Here is a 24,610-nt window from a genome sequence, read left to right as displayed (position 1 = left end):
AAGCACATGCTTCACATACACACACACACACACACAGAGGCAGCAACACATTAGCACTGCTCTGAGCCAACCAGAGCCACCACCTCTGCCATGCAGGGGCCTAGGACCCCATAACCAGACAGGCTGCTCCAGTGGAATGGGCATTTAATCGTCACTAGGATGCTCCCAAGAGGGGACTGCGGGGCCTTTGGCAGAACCCTGACTGACGGAACTAAGAGAAATACCCATCAGGCAGTGCCAGGCAGGGAGGTAGCCCCAAGGCCTGGCTAGGGGCAAGCCAGCACTGGGGCTGTGCTTAAGACAATCTCTGAGACCAGTTGGTGAGTAAGGAATGTTGCCTCTGCAGGAAGGGGGAGGACACAGAAAGGGCTTGGGTTTGCAAGGAGGGACTCCAAGGTCAGATTAGGAATGACAGGGAGTTGGTCACAAGGTCCTTCAAGGCCTGGTGAGGAGTTGGTAGGGACTGTGGCCATTCTTACTCAGGCCAGCTTCAGGAACTCTTGCAGTGTGTTCTGTTCCACGGCCTCCACGAAGAGTTCATAGTCCTGAGGGAGGAGGTAGTCACCTGAGTGCAGATGCAGGGGACCCCACTGCTTTACCCAGGTCTGACCCTGGCTGCAAGTCCTCCAACACCTCCCAGACCCCAAACTCCATACCCCACAGTACTGGTCCCCGTTGACAATCTGGGGTGGGGTGGCCTTGGGGTTGCCTGCCAAGGCTCGCATCTCATCTCGGAGGGCGTTGTCCTGGGAGATGTCCACTAGCTGGTACTGGATCCGCTTCCCGTCTAGGATGCGGGTCACCTCACTCTGCTGGGACTTGATCTAGGGGCAGAGGATTGACACAGTCGGCAGGCAAGCTGGAGAATTTATGGAAGGAACTCTGGTCCAGTGTTAGCAGGAGCTTTTGTCCTCCTGCCCACTCTACGGGGAGATTCTGGGCACTATGGGATGGGAAGGGGCCAAGGATGAAGGGATCACCTACAGGAGTCTCAGAGAGAAGACAGCCAAGTCCTGGGTAAGTCAGGGAAGCTGGACTCGCCAGGGCCAGGCCCTACAGCAGAAATACCCTCCTCCACAGCCTCACAGTGGAGAGGAAGCGGGGATTAAGGAGTGTGTGTAGGGGGTGTACAAGAAAATGGATGACCCCATAATGGTGGATGGGAGTGGGAAGCTCACGCTGGGATGCCGAAGGCTCCCTGGTGTGTGGAGGGACAGTGTGGGCCGCGTCCCCCGGACTAGACCTGGGAGGCCATACCCTGCACCTCACTGCCTCCATCGTGGGGGCGGCTCCCGGGAGCCGGTTGGGAGCACAGGGAGACCGCCCGCCTTCCCCGGGCGCCCGCCCAGGCACACACTTACTTCACGAGAGCCGGTGACCGACGTGCTGTAGACGCGCAGACCACTCATGCTGCAGGAAGGGGACACGCAAACCAACCGAGGGATGGTGGGAGCGGCAGCTGCACAGCTACGAACGACGCTGCAGCCGCGCTTGGGAGCGGTTTCCTTCCTGCTCCGCCCGCGAGTCAGTGCGCTCGGGGCCAATGAGCTGCGCAGGCGGGCAAGGCGGGGCCTGCATGACACCGCCCTGCGCTGGAGGCGCCCTCCCTGCCCTGCTCTGTGGCCTGGAGCCCAGAGGACCCCCTCCTCAGCAGCTGTTGGCTGCGGTCAGCCCTTTCTGACTTGGGGCTCACGGCGTGTGGCTGGGGAGGGACCAAATGGCAGTTCGGCTAAAAACTTTTCCTAGTTTACCCTGGTTTTGAACATCTAGTGCTCAGGCAGTGCCACCCTTGTCTCTAGGAGGTCCCTTAATAGTACAGCTCAGCATGGAACTTTCGAAGGCGGGGCAGTTTCCAAGCTTAGGAACCGCAGCCAGGGCGGCGGTGGGATGGTGGGGGCGCTGGGAGGGGCACTGCAGCCGGACACTTTCCCTCAAGCACCTCCACTCAAACAGGCTCTGACAAGAAAGGGTGGTGGCTGTAAACTGGGGCCACACCCTTCAGAAGCCAGATGGAGAAGGAGGTAAGAAGCTGCAGGACAGCTCACTGGTGTGTGGAGGCAAAGGCTAGTGCCGCGTCTTGAAAGCCTGCCTCCAACTGGCCCTTGGTAGAGATCCATAGCTAGTTTTGGGGCAGTCCCAGCTCAACTCTTGTTGAAAATGACACCCCATGGCTTTAAATATTAGGAAGTCAGCTGATGAGATGGGAAAGAGTCCAGCACCCACCCCAATTTTGGAGCAAGCAGTTAGGTTCACTATAGCTCCCCTCAGTAGAGCCAGGACTATATTGGTGAAGGCCCAGGAAGCCAGTCCTGCCCTCTGAGGCAAACTATCTGGTTATGGGGAAGTTACGTCCTCAGAAACCCAGAAGCTGCTGACTTCCGAGGTCTGGTTTAACTTTGCAGTGACGACTGGCTGGTGGGGAGCTCTGCAACTGAGTGTGGGCAGACTTCATCTGTCCCCACCCGGACAAAGCAGAAGTGGGAAAGAGATTCTGACAGCAAGCTGGATCTGCCTGAAGCCAGTGAACTAGTCTTTGGCTCCATAAAACAAAGTGAGGGCCGGGCAAGGGATGCCAGGAGGCAACAAGAAACTGAAGCATCTGTTAAATGTTTTATTCTGTAATCAAAATAGGCAATACAAACCAGTCGACATAACAAAGATTCATATAAATAACTTTATAAACTTTACAAAGAAAAAAATACCCGTGAGCATGGAGGCTGGGCTCCCAATGACTTAGGGGTGGACACCAACCAGGCAGCTCTGGTTTTAGGAGGCAGAAGCACAGAGGCTGAGGTATCCAGCCGGCTGTGGCTACTTTGAAGGTAAGCCATCCATAAATAAAACACAAAACGTATGAAAACACTTAAAAAGAAGGCCACTAGGGCCAGCCCTGGAGGTCCAGGAACCTTTCAACAGGCCAGAGGCTTAGCAAAAGTCCTCCCATGGCTGCCTCTGTAACCCTCAAACTAGAGGTTCAGGGCTGGCCCAACAACCAGATAAAACTGAGACCATCCCTAAATCAGGAGGCAAGAAAAACCAAAAAGCTGAGGGTCCAAAGGCCCTCGTGAAACACAGAACCCCAGGAAACACTGAACACTTTATTTTAGAGCTGACCCACACTAGAAGCTCTGAACTCTCAAGGAGTCAGAGAAGGAAAAGGAAATCCCCCCAACCCCAAACAAGAGGCACAAATCAGGGCTAGTTACAGCCCTAACCTTGGGAAGAGGTGAGCAGCTTGACAGTTGCCCTGTGGTCTTCTGGGGAAATGACTATCCAACCTGGGAACCACAGGGCAATACCAGAGGAGTCTGCACTTAGTCCAAATGGGGCAGCTACCTGGAAGGCCCGAGTGAAGGAGAAAGGTTATGCTGACCGTCAACACATGCCAGGGCTCCAGGGGCACAGAGCTTCCTGTAAAAGACAGCACAGCAGGCAGGCTGAGGAGCCCTGCTGTAGTCCCTAAGCCAGCAATCCTAGGGGGACTTTGCTAAGGGGTAGATAACCCTGAGGCCTCTGTGGGAATAACAGCCCTGAGGAAGCAGGTGCCTGAGAAAACCCAGAAAGTCAGCTGATTTCCCAGGAAGGCTGACACACAAGGCCCGAGAATCCTCAAAAGGTTGCTACTCCTACCTAACCTCTTAGGCCTATCTTAGTAGAGGATCAGCAGGACCAAGGTGTGGCGCAGGAATGGAGGATGGAGAGGGAGGTGAGCAGCCTGTTTGCTTCTGATTTATCAGTTGAATCTGCAGAAAGGTTGATTAGTAACTCAGCCTTGAGAGTAAGGTGACAGGTAAAACGTAACTCAGTAAGGCGAAGCCAGTGCACAGCAAAACAGGCAAACTTTTCACATCAATCCTGACCCAAGATGCAGGCTCTCCCCTCTGGGTGCAGCAGCAGAAGGCAGGATTGTCAGGCAAGAACCTTCTGGCGAGGCTAGTAGCAGCCAGATCCTCTCTGGCACTCCTCACTGTGTGGCACAGTTTTCTCCCATGTCCTGGGCATATCTGTCTGACAGGCTGGTCCTCAAGTCCTCGATGTCGTGACGCAGCTGCTGAACCTCTTCTAGTTTTCTCCTGATCACATCTGGCTTCTGCAAATCTAGCTGAGTCCCTGGGAGCTGGGTGGCTGAGAAGAGGATTTTAAGAGTATTAGAAAATCAGTTGACTGAAACTTCATGAAGAATGGCAGGACGAGTAAGCTTTTTTTTTTCTTGTTTGTTTTTCAAGACAGGGTTTCTCTGTAGCTTTGGAGCCTATCCTGGAACTAGCTCTTGTAGACCAGGCTGGCCTCGAACTCATCCGCCTGCCTCTGCCTCCGAGTGCTGGGATTAAAGGAGTAAGGTGTTCTTAAAGCGCTATGATCTTAGGACACAGTTTTTCCCCTCCAGTACTGAGGACTGAACCAGGGTTTTGCTTATACTAAGGACTCAACCACAAACTAAAGCTCCTAACTTAGGTTTCTATCCTCCTCTGCCACCCTGACAAAATGGCCAGCAGCCAGCCTGATAACAGGCTGTCAGAGGAATAGAGGGTAAGGGAGACAGTAAGACTGCTAGCGGCCACTGGGTGTGGGGCTGGGAAAGGTAAGACACCTGAAGATCCAGGCATCTTGCCAGCTCCCCTCCGCCCCCATTTTCAGACATGACACTTAAAAGAACAAGCTGGTACCTGGGTGGTGGTGGCACATGCACTCAGGAGGCAGAAGCAAGCAGATCTCTGTGACTTTGAGGCCAGCTGGTCTATGGAGTAAGTTTCAGGACAGTCAGGGTTGCACAGAGAAACCCTGTCTCGAAATACCAAAAGGAAAAAAAAAATAAAGAAGAAAAAAAAAAAAGGCTGGAAATAATGAGCTGATAATTTGTTGCCTAAGGCCTGCTTTCTGTTTGTCTTCCATACAAACATCCTCTGAGGAGGCCTGTTTGTGAAACACTTAATGAACACTTATTTTGACAACTCCCACAAGGCAATGAATGGCCAGACCTATGCACCTGGTTCACAATTACCATAAGGATAGCAAAGTTGGATGGGTGAGAGAATGAAGGCCCTTTTGATGACTCACAGTGAATGCCTAGGAGCAGAGAGAGGTTAGGGTTATGGCCCTGGGCCCTTTGGGTCACAATGCTGCAGACAGCTTGCAGATCTTGAAGGCAAATGGCCAATTCCTGGTGCAGCTCATATGCCAGTTGGGCTGCATCTGGTGAAGATGGGGACCCTGGTTGGGCCTGGCGCAAGTGCTCTTGCAGTGTTAGATTCTTCTCGATCAGGTCCTGGTTTTGCACTGAGAGCTAAGCAAACAGATGGATAACTGATTAAGACCCAAAGAGAGGCAAGAATCTGTGTATTTGAATGTGCATGGGTGTGAAGGGGAAATTTAGTCACATTGTTACTCCCCATTGTTACCCACACAGGCTTTGTGCCACCTTCCCCTCCCTACAACCCCTAGCTCCCCCTCTACAAACACTAGCTCCTCCTGTGTGTAGGCTGAGCCCAGGCCCTTAGGGACCCAGCACTGGAGGGGAAACTATTCCTCAGCAGGATCTGAGTCATCAGCCTTCAGGTTTCGGTCCAGGAACCAGAGAAGATGCTCCCACCCCCTAGGAACTCTATCTGAAGCCAGTCCTTCAGCCAACTCTGTTAGCTAGGCTATTAGAGATGGCTGAATGTGAACAGTGAAATCTGAGAAGACACTGGTTTCAATCTCGCCCTGCCACCCTGACAAAAGTGGCCACCAGCCAGCCTGATAACAGGCCGTCAGAGAAATAGAGAGGGGCAAGGGACAGAGTATGAGTGCTAGCTGAGTGTGGGGCTGGGAAAGCGAGAGACCAGCCTGTCCCCACCCCCACCCCTTTATTTTTGAGACAGGGTATAACAAAGCCACATAACCCAGTCTGGCCTCAAACTTCCTACATAGCTGAGGATGACCTTGAACTTCTGATCCTCCTGTCTCCTTCGCCTTCCAAGTGTAGGGGTTACAAGTATGTACCACTACCCCTAGCTTATAGCTCAGGGCTTCATGCATGCAAAACAAGTACCCTATCAATTGAACTATTTTCCCTACCCATCTTTGCTCCTTTGTTTGATACAGGGTAGTAAACCAGACTGGTTTTGAACCTGTAGTCATCCTCTTGTCCTCCAGGGAGATAAGAGTTCTAGCATTTTACATTTCAAGCTCTCCCTGTAGTACAGTTAGGATTTCCTATACAAAGTGGCTATTTATTTATTTTTTATTGTTTTTCGAGACAGGGTTTCTCTGTGGCTTTGGAGCCTGTCTTGGAACTAGCTCTTGTAGACCAGGCTGGCCTTGAACTCACAGAGATCCGCCTGCCTCTGCCTCCCGAGTGCTGGGATTAAAGGTGTGCGCCACCACCGCCTGGTCAGAGCGGCTATTTATATAAGGCTGTCGTTGCCTTCCCTCTTCCTGAGAGCCTCCCCTCCACATCCCCCACCTCTGGTCTCTGCCCTTCGCCTACACTGGGCCATATCACAATCCTCGTTCTGGGAGATGTCTTCTTAGGCACTGGGCCAATGAACTCTGTGGGGCTACTAACAGCTCTACTCATTACACGAGTATCACCAAATCTTCATTTGAGGGCTGTCTGTGTGTGAGACAGGCATGCCTTGAACTCAGCCTCAACTTCCCAAGTGCTAGGATTACACATACGTAAAGCCGTACCCTGCTCCCTCAGTCGTCTTGACCTCCCCTGCCTTCAATCCCATAAACCTGTGGTTGCAGGAAGACTGTGTGGGGAGGGAGAAAAGGAGGGAATCCCATATCTAAAAAGCATTCCCGGGTGACTATGGTCACTCTAAAACAGTTCTAGGGCCTTTAATATACAAGATAATGTAATGTTACTATCCATTCCTCTGTTAAGAAGCTCACAGTCCCTTCTGCACTCTTGTAGGGTAAGAATGGAGTGGGCAGACAGAGAAATCAGATTCGTGGAGGCTCTATGGGCCCAGTCAATGTTTACCTCCTTCACGGCTGCGCGCATCTGCTGCAGGGCTGTCTCCCTCCTCTGTGCCTCCTCTCTCAGGGCCTGGCTTATTCCTTCTTCTTGAGCTAATTCTTCCTTTAGGCTCTAGAGACAACACAGTGAGATATTGTGTAGAACTACCAAGGGTAACAGATCTGATTTGGATGGTATCAACTCTTACCTGGGCTACACAGTGAAGCCCACCCTACCACACAGCTGCTTTAAGGGTGATTATGAGAAGAGCTTGGACCTGTCACTTTCCATTTAACCAGGGCTGTCAACCTTCCTAATGCTGCAACCCTTTAAAACAGGACCTCATGTTGTGGGAACCTCCAAATGTAAATTTATTTTTGTTGCTACTTCATAACTATAATTGTGTTATAAATTATAATGTAAAGATCTGTGCTTTCAGATAGTCTTAGGTCTGTGAAAGTCATTTGATCCCAAAGGCATCGTGACCTACAGGTTAAGAACCACTGATTTAAACTCTTTCACTTAATGAGGCATTAACACCTAAAGCCCTGGCATTTTAAATGTTTACCAAGTATGACTATCTCCCGACAAGAACTGAAAGAGGTGAATTACACAGACATAGCTGGAAAGGCAGGCCTGTAGCCTGGCAGGCAGTACATGACTGTACTTCAACAGTATCAAACTGCTTTACAGGTTCATGTATAAACCTTGATGTCCTTCTACCATCCTACTCAGCTCCTCTTTGCCTAGCTAAGGAGTCATCATTCATGCTCAGGGTCTCCAGAAACTTGTCCTTGACCTCCCCTCCTTACACAAACTCTTCTGAATTCACCCCTAAGGTGATATGAGCCTGGCTCGCAGAGAACTGTGCTTAAATGTCTATCATCTGTCTCCTCAGCAAGACAGGAGGTTCAAAAGCACTATTTCATTCTTCTTGTATACCAAACAACAAACAAATCACATGGCTGAGAAGGCAATGAAAGGTTAAGCTGAATTCTAAGCTTCCATCATTTAAGTCCTATCCACCATGGGCCAAAGCCTCCTGCTCACCTGGACTTGAGAGTGCAGCTGCTCTATCTTCAGCTGTTGCCTCTCCACAATCTGAAAGGCAAAGTTATCAAGAAAGCAAGAAAGGCTACAAGCACAAGGCTGATGTGCGTGAGGATCTTTGATCCAATGCCACCCATTATAAGACCACGGTGAGGATTGGTTACATGACCTACAGAAATCTAACTCAGACTCCCAGTCTTCGTTACCTACTTTCACAGACCTTGGACTCTGTGTTCTAGTCATAGTCTTAAAGAGAACTGCAATAGTTCACACGAGCACTTCTAGGGTAAGGGACCTTCACTTAATTAACAGCAGGTCAGTGGAATTAACTTTATATATACCCAGTACACATCAAGGTTCTTTGGAAAAGGACAAATTTAGCTTTCTGAGTCTCCCTATCCAGAGCTACAATGGGTATGGGTTTGGAGTTTTGGTCATAGTGATCTATCCAAGCAGAGAACACAAATAGTCCCAGCTTTCTGTGCCTCCAGAGCTAACAGTCTCTGACCCATTTCTGCTAACCTGTAACCTGTCTTACCAGCAGGTTACTGGATCTCTATTATTTGCTGAGTTGAGAAACTCATTGGTTATAATGTTCTGATGATCTTTTGCAGTTCAGTTTCTCCAGGACCTGAACCATCACTGCAGGGCACCTGGGCTTCAGTACATCATTTTGATTCATCTGAGGGGCATGCTGACCGTAGCTTTTGCATGTATTCCTAATAAGCAACTTACTTGTTGTAAGACTGAATACCTAAAATGCAAACTTACTATACAGGGCTTACTTCTCAGAAGAGAGAAAAGCTCTTGGGAGCAGGTCCTAGGTGGCTTAAGACAGAATTCCTGATTTTTTTTCCCAGTACACAACCTCTTCTTTCCTCCCAGTCTACCCAGGCCAGAGCCCAGAAACCATTAATCACCTTTCGGAGGGAATCACATTCCTTCTGCTGGGATTCCATTTCCACTGGGAGACCTTCTTCACTGGCATCCTCCACAGACTGTTTATCTTGCAAGCTGAAAGAAAAAGTATTCTTCTAGAACTATGAAATCAGAATCATTGTGGCTTTCTTGGTTCTATTATTTACTATGTCTTTGGAGCAAAACAGTTCCACCTTCCTCCCAAAGCTGAGGATGATGTGATACAGGGTATCTCTGAGAGAAGATACTCAATGCATTCGATTTCCTTTTTAAGGGACCAGAATCTATATAATATACCATCAATTCCTTATTCGCCAAAGACTCTTGCATTCTGTTTTGATTAATAAGATTTGAGCCAGGTGGTGGTGGCACATGCCTTTAATCCCAGCACTTGGGAGGCAGAGGCAAGCAGATCTCTGTGAGTTGGAGGCCAGTCTGGTGTCAAACAAAGCTAGAAGCTAGCATGAGTCTGTGACAGAGCTAGCATTTCTCTAGGTCCCTGCTTTCTCCCAATGGAAGTAGGAGATGAAATAAAGCCTTTTGTCCCCGATATTGCTTTTAGTCAGTGCATTTTTATCACAGCAACAGAGATAAAACAACAGTCCTCCAATTCTGACTCCACCCAATACTTCCTCCAATTGGCCCCTTGACAACATTTTTTTTTAAAAGATTTATTTATTTGTCATGTACACAGTGTTCAGCCTCCATGTATGCCTGCAGGCCAGAAGAGGGCACCAGATCTCATTACAGATGGTTGTGAGCCAGCATGTGGTTGCTGGGAATTGAACTCAAGACCTCTGGAAGAGCAGTCAGTGCTCTTAACCTCTGAGCCATCTCTCCAGTCCCCCTTGTAATCTCTTCTATTGTGACCCACCGAGATAAACAAGATAATCACTGTGTCTGAATACAGGATAAGAAATCCAATCTACCAATTAGAAACATTTAGCCCAAGAGGTTGCTGAAACACAACCATCCTTTTCAGAAATTGTTATGAATTCCCAAGACTACACCACAGCATCTTGTCATCTCAGTGACTATCCTAGTGACCAGAAACAATCTGAGGACTGCGAGTGGTGACTCACACCTTTGACCCCAGCATTTCAACAGGGTGGGCAGAGGCAGGAGGATCTCTGGGAGCTCAAGGCCAGCCAAGGTTACAGAGTAAGACCTTATCTCAAACATATACCACTAAAAAAACCACCAAACAAAAATCAATTCTGAGCACTGATGAGAAATAGATATTCTTGGTAGTATTTAGCTTACAGACTCAAAATGTGGATAATCCCTAAGTCTTCTATAGAACTAGGATACATTTCTGAAAATATAGACTATCTCATTTCCTACTTTATAAACTATTTTCCTCTTGAGACAGTCTCACTATGTAGCCCTAACTGGCCTGAAATTATGTAAACTGGGTAGGCCTCAAACTCATAAAATCTGTCTGTCTCTGCGATTAAAGGTGTGCATTACCATGCCTGGCTCTTAAGGTTTTTGTGATAGGCACTGAGATGGTGGGGTACTTTGAATGTAACTGGTCCCGATAATCTCAAAGGGGGAGCACTATTAGGAGATATAGCTTTGTTGGAGTGGGCATGACCTTGTTAGAGGAAGTGTGTCTCTGGGGGCGGGCTTCGAGGTTTCCTATACTCCGGCTACCGCCCAGTGTGTCAACCGACTTCCTGTTGCCTATAAGATTTAAGACTCTCAGCTTCAGCACCACATCTGCCTGCATGCTGCCATGCTCCCCATCATGATGATAATGGACTGAACCTCTGAAACTGTAAGTGAGCCACCTCAACTAAATGTTTCCCTTTATAAGCATTGCCGTGGTCATGGTGTCTCTTCACAGCAATAGAAACCTTAAGACAGAAGTGTTTTCCCAATCATACTATGATAAAACTCCACTTCACCACAAAGACAGATTCTCTGCCCATAAGCAACTTTCCTACTAGTCACAATCCAAAGAAAACAAAGCTCTAAGAAGAGAAGGGGTTTGTACATTCACTCAAAATCAAATAAGTAAGCAAGCAAGGGTTGTTAACACTGCACCAGGACAAAACTATTCCTTCCCTCAAGTCTAAAGGGTGTTTACCTATGTCTTGCAGAGGAGAATTCTGTTTCTCTTTGTCTCAGGCTTTCCAGCTGAACCTCCTTCTCTCTGCAGGTTGCCTGGGTGTCCCCCAGTAAAGTCTCCAGCTCAGTCACTCTCTCTTGCAGTTCCGTGTTCTTCAACTCAGCATCCTTCAGCTAAGAGACAGGACCCCATGCTTAGCTAAGGAAGACTGCCATGAGTATCAAACATCTGCAGTCCTTAACCTGGGTATAGTGGTGCATGCCTTTAATCCCAGCAAGAGGCAGGTAGACCCCTTTGAGTTCAGGTCAGTCTGCTCTACATAGTGAGCTCTAGACCAGTCAGAGACTAGACCCTGTCTCCAAGAAATAAAACAAGGCTGGTATGGTGACAAAAACCTTTAACCCCAGCACTCAGGAAGCAGAGGCAGGCTATCTCTGTGAGTTCGAGGTCAGCCTGGTCTACACAGTAAGTTCCAGGATAACTAGAACTACACAGAGACTGTATCTCAAATAAATTAAAAAAAAAAAAAGGCATCTAGTTGTAAATCTAGGCAGACGTGACTCCTTTTGAGATATTCCTTTCAATAAGTTCGATAATGAGAACGAACCCTGCTTGGCTACTCCCTGCTTGTTCCCAATATTCCCAGAGACTGCTGCTACCTGCTCGGTCTGCTTCTGATGATCTTCAAGAGTAGGCAGGTCAGCTAGGTAGCGCTCCAAGGTTTCAATACGCTGCTGCTTCTCCCGGTTCTGCTCTGATTCCTTTTGACATTTCTTTTTCAAATTATTGATATGTTTATCACGACCTTTGACCTAGTGAAAGAAATATCAAAAGTCTGTTTCCATTTGTTTTTCTATGGCTATGAACATTTTTCAGTGACTGCCGTCTCTGCCTTTCCTTGAAGGTACGCGTGTTCTTTCCTACAATGAAGACAGAGAGCTAAGTAACCTTTGCTAAGACACAGATCTACCTTAACATAGTTTCTAAAGTAAATTGTTTGAAGAAATTGCCAGAAATCCACCAGTGGAGACCCCTGAAGTTGTCATGACTATGTGTCTCTAATCCAAGAAGAGACACAGAACAGAGCCAACATCACAAGTGTACTAAGCACCTTTCTTTAAGAAAGAGCTGTTTACAGAAATCTTGAACCTGAGTGACCTGCACAGACAGCAGAGGAATCAAAACCCCTTCAATAAAAATTTATTTATGACAGGCTATGGTGGCACACACCTTTAATCCCAGCACTTGGGAGGCAGAGGCAGGCAGATAGATCTCTTGAGTTCGAGGGTAGCTTGGTCTACAAAGTGAGTTGCAGGACAGCCAGGGCTGTTACATAGAGAAATCCTGCCTCAAAAACCCAAACGAACAAGAAAAAAGTTATTTAATTAAATAAACAAACAAAAAGCCCAAAACTAGTTTCTGGACTGGAGGGATGACTCAAGTAGTTAGAATACCGGCTGCTCTCAGAGGATACAGGTTCTATTCACAGTACTAATGGTGGCTTACAACCATCTATACCTCCAGTTCCAGGGATCTGACACTTCCTCCTGGCCAAGGGCAAAACATGAATGTGATGCACTGACACACATGCAGGCAAAACATAAGTATACATTAAAAACAAACAAAACTGTAGCACTTCTATAACATAATCATCTATCTGATAAGGTAAACTCTTTGAACAGAATGGCTATTTCTATGGATTATATCCATTTTGTTAAGTTACCATATCCCTAAAGCATAGCACAATGCTTGTCCCAGAAGGAATTCAACAAACTTGTTGAAAGGAGATGTTTTCTTTGGCTTACAAATAAGGAAGCTAGGGGGAACAAAAGAGGAAAAGGAGAGAATTATGTCAGAGCAGAGACACACCCCTACTCTTCCATCCAAAGACATGACAATATTTGAAAATAAGTTAAAAGGTTTATTCCAGCTTTAATCTGTAATCATCAAGCTCTAAACCTACAGTTCTTACATTTCAGTTTGTACCAAAATTACCTAGGAAGTTTACTGAAAAATGATGGTAAACCAATTCTGGATTAAAAGCAAAAAAGTGACCACATGTAAAACAAAGTATTAACTTAAAAAAAAAAAAAAAAAAAGGAGAAGCAACCACATGGTGACTGACTCACAGCCATCAATAATGAGACCTGGTGCCCTCTTCTGGCCTGCAGGTATAAATCTTTAAAAAAAAAATATTTTTTAGAGAAAGCTGTTAATTGGAGTACCAACAAAACCCCCATATTTTAAAAGATCTTCCCCAATGGTGACCAATTTTCCACTAAGGAGCTCTAAGAGCACTGACAAAATCTAGCGGCGAGCATGAAATCTTTCTCTACTTTTCAGCAGGATGAAGAGAAAGCAGACTGAATGGAGTTAATGTTACCTCCTGCAATGTGTCATCTGATACAACTGCCCAGGCTGGTTTCCCTCCAGAAAGCTGGCAGCCAACAGATCTTGGGCTAGTGAGGGACTATTCACCTCTCCCTGGCTTGAGGAGTCTTGTAGCATGCAGAAAAGCAGAGGTTCATCTCTAGACACCCTGTGTGAAAAGTTGATGGAGAGTCCCACCTAACTGGCTTCTCTTGGTTCGGGGAACAGACTAGAGAGATTACTTGGCAGAGAGGGCTGATTACCAAACTCTCTCATGGTTTAGAGCCAGTGCTTCTCAGCTCACCCTTTCTTCCTGTTTTTTCCCCTCCTCCGAATGCTTCTGCAGTGTCACTTTGAGAGACTCCCTGATGAGCTGAATTTCAACTTCTGAAGCAGAGAGTTTCTTTTCAAGCTCCATCTTTTCTTTGCTCAAGGCTTCTGTCTTCTGGGCAAACTGTGCCCGTAAGAAAGTGTTCTCTCGCTGCAACTCCTGCCAAAATATTCTTAATATGTAACTGGTTCCCTGTAATTATACATTTCCCATTATACTCTAGGTCAAGCACCATCCTTCTCCAATGGTTTCTTCAGGCAGTGCTTCTCCAGGACCAAGAGTCAGTATCAATTGTTACTGGAATTTGATAAGTTTTAGAATCTTACTCACTGGCCCACTAAATCAGAAATTCTAGGGACAGATCCTACCTGTGCTGTGAGTAAGCCCTCCAAGTAACTCTGATATGCACTCAAATTTGAGAAACACACTTTTATTTATTTTCTTTTCTTTTCTTTTTTTTTTTTTTTGGTTTTTCGAGACAGGGTTTCTCTGTGGCTTTGGAGCCTGTCCTGGAACTAGTTCTTATAAACCAGGCTGGTCTCGAACTCACAGAGATCCACCTGCCTCTGCCTCCCGAGTGCTGGGATTAAAGGCGTGAACCACCATCGCCCGGTGAGAAAGACTTTTCACAGCAATACCTAGGGATGGAGATTTGCCTCAGTGGTTAAGAGCACTGGCTACTCTTACAGAGGACCTGGGTCCAGTTCCCACCACCCAAATCGCAGCTAACATCCATGCCTAAACCCAGCTCCAGGAGATCTGAAGCCCCTTCTGACTTCCACGGGCACCAGGCACACACGATACACATACATACATACAGGCAAAATACTCAAATACACAAAATAGAAATAAAATTAAATCAACACAAAGAATTAGAGCAATACCTAAGGATACACGCCACAGAGGAAGGACCACAGACAAACCACCACAAGACTCAGGTTTGAGGCCTGGCTCCCTCTCATACTTGTTTTCATCAGTAAATTAGAGAATATTCTGATGCTGTTAGATCAAGCAGGCTTTAATACGTACGATAATCTAATATTCATCACTCAAAAGCACAAACTGCACAAGTTCAGCTGACAAAGCAGATTCCTTCTTAACCTTACTGGACACTGACCTCAGTGAAAATATTGTTTTCTTTAAGCTGTTCCTAAATATGAAAGAATAAAAATGACAACAGCTCTAAATCACCCATGGCCTCTGCCACTTTTTATTTGGCCAGGATCTGCAGATTGAGACTTCTAAGAATGTCTGGCAGTGGTGGCTCAATCCTTTAATCCCAGTATAAGGGAGGCAGATGCAGACGGATCTCTGAGTTTGAGGTCAGCCTGGTTTACAGAGTAAATTCTAAGACAGCTAAAGCTACAACAGAGAAACCCTGACCTGAAAAAGCAACAAAAACAACAAACAAGCAAGCCAAATTAAAAGACTTCTAAGAATGAAGCTGGAGACATGCTCAGCAGTTAGGAGCACTGGAAGCTCCTCCAAGGGACCTGGGTTTGATTCTAAAATCTACATAACAGCTTACAACCATGTATAACTCTAAATCCAGGGAGTTATTATATGCTCTCTTCTAGCCTTCACAGATAACACACATGCGAAGTGGTACACAGACATACATGTAGTCATAATAGCCAAATACAAGGGCTGGAGATGGTAGATCAGTTTAAATTATTTGTTGTTCTTGCACACCCTATTCTGACTTCCTCGGGCAGCAGGCATGAATGCTGTACGCACATATACATGCAGGCAACACATTCATACACATAAATTTTTTAAACTCCAACCATACACAAAAACAAACATATAAAACACGAGGCCTTCTAAGAATATTATTCAATGCTAGGACCTTACTATCTACCGTGCTTTGCCTTCCTTTCTTCCCATGTATCTTCTGATACCAAGACATCTGAACTCTCACCTGGGTTTCCCCTTTTCTAACCTCACAAGGGCAGAGCAAAGTTTAAGATTCTTACTCTTTAAGGACAGGGTACCTTTGTCATTTGATTTCTTGTTTCCTGGCTATCTAAGCACAGGGAAAATACATTATAGTAAGAAGAGTGCTGCCCTAGGGGCTATATTTACCTGTAGCCTCAATAAGCAGACATCCCCAAAAGGGGCAGGACGGCCCAAAAGAGCACTGTGGACTTGTAGTTCACTTTCTCGCACTTTCTGCTCCAACTGAGAGATATGTTTCCTCTGCCTGCAAAAGCCAACAGTCAGATTTGAGATCCTGACATTAAACTTCTTTACAGTGTGAGCCCTTTCTTTAGATAGAAGGGTAACAATACTTAGATCTTGATTCTAGATACCACACTTTGGTAGGCAGCTATGCATGCTACACTACTATACACAACTGTATGCTGGACTTTATATTTTGCTGAAAGGGTAGGATCACATGAGAAAAAGATTAAGGGGAAAAATGAGAAAAGATTTGCCATAAACCAGTCACCCCTTGAAAGCCCTCTATAGTGGCCCTGCAGAGAGACTGGCCTATCACATTAATAAGTGACAAGAGCAAGCTGCCCATCAGCCAGGCATGAGCCTAAACAATAGATAGTGGGGGACAGGAATAACCTGCTCTTGGGAAGAGCTCACTAAGGGCCTCCCAGGGAGACCCGACAGCAGAACCTGTCTTGCAGCACCCCACCATCTTACTTGTCAATGAGGAGGTCCTTTTCCTTCAGAAGATGCTCATTACTGTTCAAGATGCTGATCCACTGTGCTGGCTCTAAGGTAGGCAGTAAGGGAGCAAAAGCAGCAGGATGATGACAGATGGCTCCATTCTGAAGCTGGAAGACAAACAGGCCAGCTGGGCTTGAGCTTAACCACAGGTACCTGGGAACACCTGAGCAGTACCCAGTTAGGATTGGAAGTTAAGGTCTAGTCTGGCTCAGCCTGATAATGTCAATGTTTTAAAAATAATTTTAGCTCTGATGCATGACTGGAAAGAACTTGTCAGGGGGATGTCTGCCAACTAAACACTCTGTTCAGAAAGTCTCTAGTTCTAAGGTCAGTCATTAAATCAGCAGCTTACAGACCAGGACAGGAGACTATACCCTGCTTCCTTCCTTCTCACTCTTCAGCAGCACAAAGAGGGGTAGGGCTTAGCAAAAAAAAAAAAAAAAAAAACAATAAACAAAAAACAAACAAACAAAAAAAAAAAACCAAAAACCCAACCAACCATGAGTTCAAAGACATTCCCTATCCCCCCAGCACTGCTGGTTTTTGAGGCAGGCCTAGTTGGCCTATGTATCTACGAGTGTGTGTGTGTGTGTGTGTGTGTGTGAGAGAGAGAGAGAGAGAGAGAGAGAGAGAGAGAGAGAGAGAGAGAGAGAGAGAGAGAGAGAGAGAGAGAGAGAGAGACACAGAGACAGACAGACAGACAGACAGAGAGAGACAGAGAGAGGAAGAACATATGTGATATGTGGGTCTGGGGATAGAATTCACTGTTCCAGGCTTGTTACAGCAGTGTTTTTACCTTCTAACCAATCTCACTGGCCCCTCAAAGATGATCTTTATTTAGCGCTGGGCTTGATGGCCTTTAATTCCATCACCTGGGGAGGCAGAGGTAGGTGGATCTCTGTGAGTTCAAGACCCACCTGGTCTATACATCAAGCTTTGAGCTTTCCTTCATAATTTTCTACTTTGGAGCACATATCTGGTCTGGTCGTTTATCAGACTACCAACAGATTTAGTGGTCAAAAACTCACACCTTCATTTTCTGTCTACAAACATCACCTTTTCTCACCAATGTTTTCTTTGGAGTTAAAACTTATAAGGACAAAGTAGGCTGTGAGAGATGGCTCTGCAATTAAGAGAGAGCGTGTACCAATAAAGAAGACCTGAGTTCGGTTCCTAGCATCCATTTCAGGTGACTCACTACTGCCGTTAACCCCAGTTCCATGGGATCCATGCCCTCTTCTGCCTTCTCTGTGAATGCACTCAATGCACAAACCCACACTCAAATACTCACATAACAATTAATAATACAGCTGGGGTCACACAGAGAAACCCTGTCTCAAAAAACCAAAACAAACAAACAAAACAAAACAAAACAAAACCCTAAAACTTATAAGACAAAGGTTATGAGGTTTAAGGAGAAAAAAAAACATGCAAAATGCAAGAAATGGTTCTCTACCTGCATTTGTTCCATCTGTAAACGAATCAATTCCAACTGCTGTCGACAAGTACTGAGTTCACATGACTGTTCTCCAGGATGCCAAGGGTCAGGACTTGGTTGCCACACCTGAGAGGATAGTGACTTGGAAAGGCCAGGAGCAGGCTGGAGTCCCAAAGGGAGCACTCCACTGTTGCTAGCATGTGGTCCATTCCGTTCAAATACTGCACCACTGCCTGGTGCCTTCTTAGATTCTGGCAATACTTTGTATACATCCTTATTTGCATCAGATCTTGGGTTGGGGAAGTGGCCTCGGTAATGTGGATCTGAATATAATGTCTCTACCATGGCTGGCTGGTTTAGAGTAGACTCCATGCTAGGAATATCAAACTTCCTCAACTCTCCCTCTCTTTCATGGCCGACTGCTGGAAACCAGGACTGCTGAATCCCATTTTCTCCAGCAGCACTAGGGAGATACATGAAATCTCTCGACAGGCCTGGAGAACGTTTCACTGCACCGAAGTCTCCATTTCTTGTCATCCCCACACCTTCAGTCAAGCCTGACAAGGGGAGTTTAGAGGAAGAAGGCCCAGAAGGTGTAGAATTTGGTTTGGCAGGAGAAGCCCCCAAAGTAGAAGGCATCACATGGGCTGTTGGAATGGTTATGTGGCTTTTGATTGGCTGGAAAGATGGGCTGCCACTTGAGCTGCAGAAATCTGTAGAGAGAAGAGTCTCCCATGAGTCAAAAATCAAAGACCAAGCTTTCTTGTTTGGTTGCTATGCCAGATGTTCTCTACTTGTCTTCAGACCAAGGAGAGAATCCTATCAGAAGAAGCAGGTAGGACTTAGAAGTGGAGGCTCATGCCTGTAATTCTAGCACTTGGGAGGTAGAAGCATAAGAACTGTCCCAAGTTTGAGGTCAGTAAGGGCTACACTGGCAGTTCTGGGCCAGCTGTGGCTAGAGTACCATCCTTGTCCTCTAAAAAAGAAAGAAAATCAAACAAGGAGACACAACAACTTGAGAAATGTTGTGTTCCAGTATCTCAAATGCTATTATTTATAAGATATGCCAGCAAAAGACAACAATGGCTTCATTTTTAACTTATGTCCACTGTATTTCAATAAACTCTTGGTGGGCATCAAGCAAAGCTGAAAACTAACTTAAAAAGAAAATCACTTACTATAAAGGAAATGCATTAGGCCCTACTCTTCTGGAAGCTGAACAAATCTAACTTATAATCTAATCTAATAAAAATAAAATTCCTTCCAGGGAGCACCAAGCCCTCTGACCTCCAAAGGCTCCTCAGTGAAAGCAAGCAATGAGTCCAAGCCACCTGAAGACAGGAGAGACAGACGGTGCTGCTGGGGTCCAGGGCAGGAGCACAGCATCTGAGTCAGGAGTGTTCCCTCCCACACCCTAGAGTCGACTGCCCGGACATTTGAGGTTATTCTTAGTAACTCTCAGGTTTCATTCTAGTACACTGAGCATGCTCAAGTGGGTAAATACAGAAATCTTCTATCTTGTATTTTGTTCTCCACTTGCCCATTTGTCCGTATTATAATGTGATTTTACACTGTTTTTCAGACTAAATTTTGATTTCTTTGAGGCCCACCTGGGCTACATACTAGCTGACAGCCAGCCTGAGTTTATAATGAGGAGACCCAGTCTCAAAACAAAACATCTCCAAAACCAAACAAGTAACAAAAACCAAACACATACCAATCCAAGTTATCCTTGTAATATATGTGAAGTATCCAACTTCCTATATTCAGGTTATCCTAACGGTATAAAAAAAGATTATTCTAACAAAAAAAAAAAAAAACCTAAAACAACAAAACCCAAAAAACTAAGCCTAAAGTGGGTTTATACCTATACATACCTATAATCCTGGCACACCTGAGAGGCTGAGGCTGACTACAAATTCAAGACCAGCTTGAGTACATATAAAGATGCAGGCAGGCTGGGCTATGGAGTCACTCTGTTTAAAACCAAACAATTGAATTTTTTCATTCAATTCCTCCTAAAGCACAAAGAATTCCTCCTAAAACCTGAATAATCTCTGGTAATATGCATTAGTCTCGGTGGTGGTGGCATACACCTTTAATCCCAGCACTCAGGAGGCAGAGGTAGGCAGATCTCTGTAAGTTTGAGGCCAGCCTGGTCTACAAGAGCTAGTTCCAAAACTACAGAGAAACCCTGTCTCAGGGGGTAGGGGGAGGAGAGAAAATTTCTGAGTTAATGGACAGATTTTGAAGTTTAGGACTTAAATATACAATAAGTTAAAGGTTAAAGGATACTGCTGTAAGTCTAAGACTAGGAGGCTCTATTTGATATCCTAGGTATCAGAGCTTGAGGATGAGAGCACCATTCTAATGCTCTCCTAAGAGGCCCCAGCCTGTTCCCATAGCATGGTAATGGAGGAAGACAGACTGGAAGGGCTGCCAAGACAACCAACTCACACCTATGCTTTAAAATAGCAATCTGCACCAAGTCTGCTTTGTCTTTTAGAGCATTCTGAAAGAGAGTAATAACAACATTCATTTTCAAACTTGCACTATATTCTGTGATTTTCAAAGTTATTCCAGATTTAGTCTATGGGATTTTAAGTATAGACAGCCACAGTTCCCCAAACTATGAAGCCTTTGATATTTCAAAGGTATAATTCTAAATCTCTTAGTCACATCCAGTCCCCTCAAAAAATAGTCCATTCTTCCCAGCAACCCTCCTTTCATGGAATGGAAATAGTCAGCTACTGCTAAAATCAATCAGTTCTGGCCACATTCCACACTGGTTATCCAAGAATGCTAGTTTGTTTCAGCCCAGCAACTACAGGTTGAATAATTCTGTTCTGAAGCAACTGGGACCAAAACTGGTGTAAAAATTGGAGTGGAACAGGGATATAAATGTGACTTTATGATATTTGTACAGATCTGAAATCTAAAAAGCCTAACTAAAAAATCAAGTAGTGAGTCCCTGTAATCTATCAGTTGTTTTCCTATCTTTGGCTACATTGTGATTTCAAAGTCAGCCTGGGCTACTATATGAGACACTGTCTAAAAAAAAAAATCTAAAATAATCAAAACCTCATGGCATAGAACTGGGGATAGAGCAATTGCCTAACATGTTCAAAAGTCCTCAGTTTGATTTCTGGCAATACACACAGTCACAGTATATAAACAAAAAGGGCAGAAAAGCAGGCTGGGGGAGATTGCTCAGTTGGTAAAGTATTCGCAATGGAGATTATGGAGACTTGAGTTCAACTAACCAGCACCTGATGTGGGATTCCCCTCTGTATGCAATGAATGTTTTATTGCTATTGGTTAATAAAGAAGCTGCCTTCGGCCAATGACCTAACAGTAAAGCCAGGCGGAAAATCCAAGCAGAGATGTAGAGAGAGAGCAGGCGGAGTTGGGGAGACTCCATGTAGCTGCTGAAGGAGAAAGATGCCAGCTGCCAGTCACGACCTTACGTCACAACTTCATGGTGACTCACAAATTAAGAGAAATGGGTTAATTTAAGATGAAAGAATTTTCTAGAAATATGCATAAGCTATTGGCCAAACAGTGTTGTAATTAATATAGCTTCTGTGTGATTATTGGGTGGCCAGGAAACGAATAGGTAACAAAAACCTTTCATCTCAGCGCTGGGGAGAGCAAGACAGGAGGATCCTTGAAACCTGCTGGTCAACCAGTCTGAGTCAGTGAGCTCTAGTCTAGCTGGTAGACTGCCTGCGCTTGTCTAGCATGCAGAGTCCTGGGTTCATGTTCTAACACTGCTTAAACTGGGTGTATAGTATATGCCAATTTTCAGAAAGTGGAGGTAGTCCCAGCATTTAGGAGACAGAGGCATATGTTTCATGTCATTCCCAAATACGTGGCAAGCCCGAAATATATGAGACTGTCCCAACAAATAAACTGATCACCCAGAGCCAGTGAGATGACTCAGCAGTTAAGAACAATTTCCCTCATGCTTTTACCGCCAATCCTGACAACTTAAGTTCCCTGGGACTCATACCGTAGAGAGAATGAACTGTCACAGACTTTTGGCCACCACACTGTACTGTACCATGGCATGTGATCACAGCTATAATTCATTCACACACAGACACACAGCCACACACACACAGCCACACACAGATACACACACACACACACACACAGAGAGGAGAAATGTTAAAAATCATATGTAATATGAATCTTTTCTGTTTTCTATTAACTTTGGTTAATGCTTTTTAAGGTTCATCTAATTCAAACCACCTGAGTACTTCATTTATTTTATTCTAAGGTCTTATATGGATATATAACCATTCATCTGCTGTGAATGTGTTTAAACTTTTTGTTTATTTTGAATAAGGCTATGAACATTCATGTACATATGTTTTCATTTCTCTTGGCTATAAACCTAAGAGTATAATCATTAGCTTAAAAGTTATCTTCAGGAGGATATATCTCAGTTGATAGAACACTTGTCTAACATGCATGAAACATGTGGGTTTGATCCCTAGTACTGTAAAAATCTGGCATGGTGGCACAAGTCTGGAGTAGAATCAGAAGTTCAAGGTAATTCTTAGCTATATAGGGAGTTTGAAGCTAAGTTGGAATACATGAGACTTGTCTCAAAGAAGGAAAAAGAAAAATCTTTATATTTAATCTTTGTAGGAATCGCCAGATTATTTGTTCATACATGCGCAAACAATACTTTTTTATTTTTGAAACAGGATCTTGCTATGTAGCCCAAGCTGGTCTTGAATTAATGTGCTACCATTCCTACTTTATTATATTTTTATTAATACATATTAATAAAAAGCTGGCCACAGTGGCACACACCTGTAATACAAGCACTTAGGAGGTGGGTGCAGTAGATCAGGTTATTCCTGACAACAGCAAGTTCAAAGACAGTCTGGTCTACACAAGACATTGTTCCCAAAACCAAAAAAATAATATGTACAAATTTTTTTAAAAAGTTTGTTTTACTTTATTCATGAGTGTTTTGTCTGCATATATGCATGTGTACCACATGATTCCCTGTAACTAAAGTTACAGATTGTTGTTAGTAACCTGCTGTGGGTGCTAGAAAATAAACTTGGGTCTTTTAGAAGAAGAAGTGCTTTTAATTGATGAGTCATCAGTCCAGCCCCATAAATACTAATTTTTTGTTTGTTTGCTTTGTTTGTTTTAGGAGACATGGTCTCACTATGTAGCTTTGGTTGTCCTGAACTCAGTAAATCCGATCAAGCTGGCTTTGAACTCACAGACCTGCCTGCTTCTGCCTTCTGAGTGCTGGGATCAAAAGTCTGTGCCCGATAAATAATAATTATTATCTTTAGACCTTCTGCCCTCTAGGCCCCACCTATATGCCTTGTAAAGTACTGACTGGTAATTGGTATTTCAGTGCAAAAACAAGTGGCAGAGATATTAAAGATACAAAAATGTTTATGGGAAGAATCAATTAAGGAGAGGGATGGAGAAAGCCTCGTAGGACTACTGGAACATTCAGAGTAGTAAAACTGCCATAGCTAGAAGCAGCTAAAAGATGGGAATAGCACACAAACGGGCTGAATTAAAGGAGAAAGAGACCATGAATGAAAAACAACAAACGAGAGCGTCCCTGACCGGCAGAGCGCGTGCCCAGCACATGGAAGGGCCAAGATTCAATCTCTAGTACCACAGAAACAAAAACCAAACAAAAAAGACGTCTGCATATTCATGCCATAGTAAGACAACAAATTTAGTGATATTAAAAAACAAGAAATAATTACTCATTATTATTCAGATTCCATAACTGGATAGCTTGACCCTATGACCATTCTGTAAATGACAATATATGTGGAATTCAAACTGAAATGGCGGTGTATGTTGACAATCCAATCACAAATCCAACCTTACCCTCTGCAATGTCTGAGCATGATGTTCCAATGGCTGTGTCCCCACTGTCAGCTATGCTTGAACAACGGCTGAAGCGGCTACGAAAGGCCTCTGAGATAACTGGTGTCTGCCATTCAGTTCCCAGAGAACTGCTTTTCTGAATCACATTGGAACCTGTAACAAGAGACATTCATTCACTTTGGTGTAAACCAGCTGATGAAACTCAATTAAGTACTTTTGGGGGGGTAAGGTCAGTAAATTTTTATTTAGGGGATTTCACATGTAATTCCTTTATTGTCCATCCATGATGCTGAAGTTTCAGATTTCTCAAGATAACCCTTTTTCAAATAATTGGGAATTAATCCAGTTATGTTATTCGTCCTATATGACAAGAACATGGAAGTAATCAACTAAGTACCTGGAGCTACATTCTACCTCAGTTTGACCTACCTACATTACAACACCTTATCACTAGCAACATAGAAGGATATATAATAGATTGTTGCTCTAAGTATGCACTATAGTGATAATTTGCAATGTAGTTCTTAAAACCTCAGCAGCAATAAAAATGCTCCCAAAAGGTTGCCTACTCACAAAGCAGTACATGGAAAACCCTAGATGGATGGGTTTTTATGGTTATTGCCACAGCAAATGAGAAACTGCATTCTAAAAGCCTGGTAACAACCATTTCAAAGAACTTTTTTGTTTTATTTATTTTTATTTTATGTGGTGTATTCCTGAATGTATGTTTGTGTGAGGATGTCAGAACCCCTTGAACTAGATCTATAGTTGTGAGCAGCCATGTGGATGCTGGGAATTGAACCCAGGTCCTGTGAAAGAGCAGCCAGTGCTCTTAACAGCTGAGCCATCTCTACAGCCCCATTCTGTTTTATTTTCAAGACAGGGTTTCTCTGTGTAGCCTTAGCTGTCCTGGAA

The 24,610-nt window shown here is 44.8% G+C and overlaps 2 protein-coding genes and 1 non-coding gene across 5 annotated transcripts in view; all 3 read right to left on the bottom strand.

Moving 5' to 3' along the window:
- Positions 1–127: 127 nt before the first annotated feature.
- Positions 128–1,495, bottom strand: Sh3bgrl3 (SH3 domain binding glutamate rich protein like 3). The gene is made up of 3 exons (XM_038335053.1): positions 1,362–1,495; positions 657–824; positions 128–545 (listed from the first exon to the last, which is right to left on the bottom strand). The coding sequence occupies exons 1-3, from the start codon at positions 1,407–1,409 to the stop codon at positions 480–482; spliced, it is 282 nt and encodes a 93-aa protein (XP_038190981.1). The 5' UTR covers positions 1,410–1,495; the 3' UTR covers positions 128–479.
- A 1,102-nt stretch (positions 1,496–2,597) lies between these two features.
- Cep85 (centrosomal protein 85) overlaps positions 2,598–24,610 on the bottom strand; it is a 32,625-nt gene continuing 10,612 nt past the window's right edge. For 2 of the 3 annotated variants that reach the window (XM_038334151.1, XM_038334153.1), the window contains 12 exons: positions 23,696–23,848; positions 17,831–18,525; positions 16,348–16,481; positions 15,775–15,892; positions 13,663–13,848; positions 11,648–11,800; positions 11,007–11,161; positions 8,917–9,010; positions 7,997–8,047; positions 6,971–7,078; positions 5,059–5,284; positions 2,598–4,125 (listed from right to left, as the gene is read on the bottom strand). In XM_038334151.1, the coding sequence (XP_038190079.1) occupies positions 3,965–4,125; positions 5,059–5,284; positions 6,971–7,078; positions 7,997–8,047; positions 8,917–9,010; positions 11,007–11,161; positions 11,648–11,800; positions 13,663–13,848; positions 15,775–15,892; positions 16,348–16,481; positions 17,831–18,525; positions 23,696–23,848 (2,234 nt within the window). In that variant the 3' untranslated portion in view covers positions 2,598–3,964. The remainder of the gene's footprint in view (positions 4,126–5,058; positions 5,285–6,970; positions 7,079–7,996; positions 8,048–8,916; positions 9,011–11,006; positions 11,162–11,647; positions 11,801–13,662; positions 13,849–15,774; positions 15,893–16,347; positions 16,482–17,830; positions 18,526–23,695; positions 23,849–24,610) is intronic. The other variant, XM_038334152.1, reaches the window with a different exon arrangement.
- On the bottom strand, positions 24,241–24,361 carry LOC119818146. The gene has a single exon (XR_005286053.1). It is a non-coding gene; the product is annotated as a small nucleolar RNA SNORA32 (small nucleolar RNA).

Source organism: Arvicola amphibius, chromosome 6, assembly GCF_903992535.2.
Source record: "Arvicola amphibius chromosome 6, mArvAmp1.2, whole genome shotgun sequence".
Classification (NCBI taxonomy): Eukaryota; Metazoa; Chordata; class Mammalia; order Rodentia; family Cricetidae; genus Arvicola; species Arvicola amphibius.
Note: the sequence above shows the minus strand (reverse complement) of the source record. Positions and strands in the feature narration are given on the sequence as shown.

What these genes read in the sequence shown, in the direction of transcription:
- Sh3bgrl3 (XM_038335053.1), bottom strand. Translation starts at nt 1,409, where the DNA reads ATGAGTGGTCTGCGCGTCTACAGCACGTCGGTCACCGGCTCTCGTGAA. An exon ending in CGGTCACCGGCTCTCGTGAA is followed by an intron (nt 825 to 1,361) that starts GTAAGTGTGTGC and finishes CTCTGCCCCTAG; the next exon opens with ATCAAGTCCCAGCAGAGTGA. An exon ending in ACGGGGACCAGTACTGTGGG is followed by an intron (nt 546 to 656) that starts GTATGGAGTTTG and finishes CTCCTCCCTCAG; the next exon opens with GACTATGAACTCTTCGTGGA.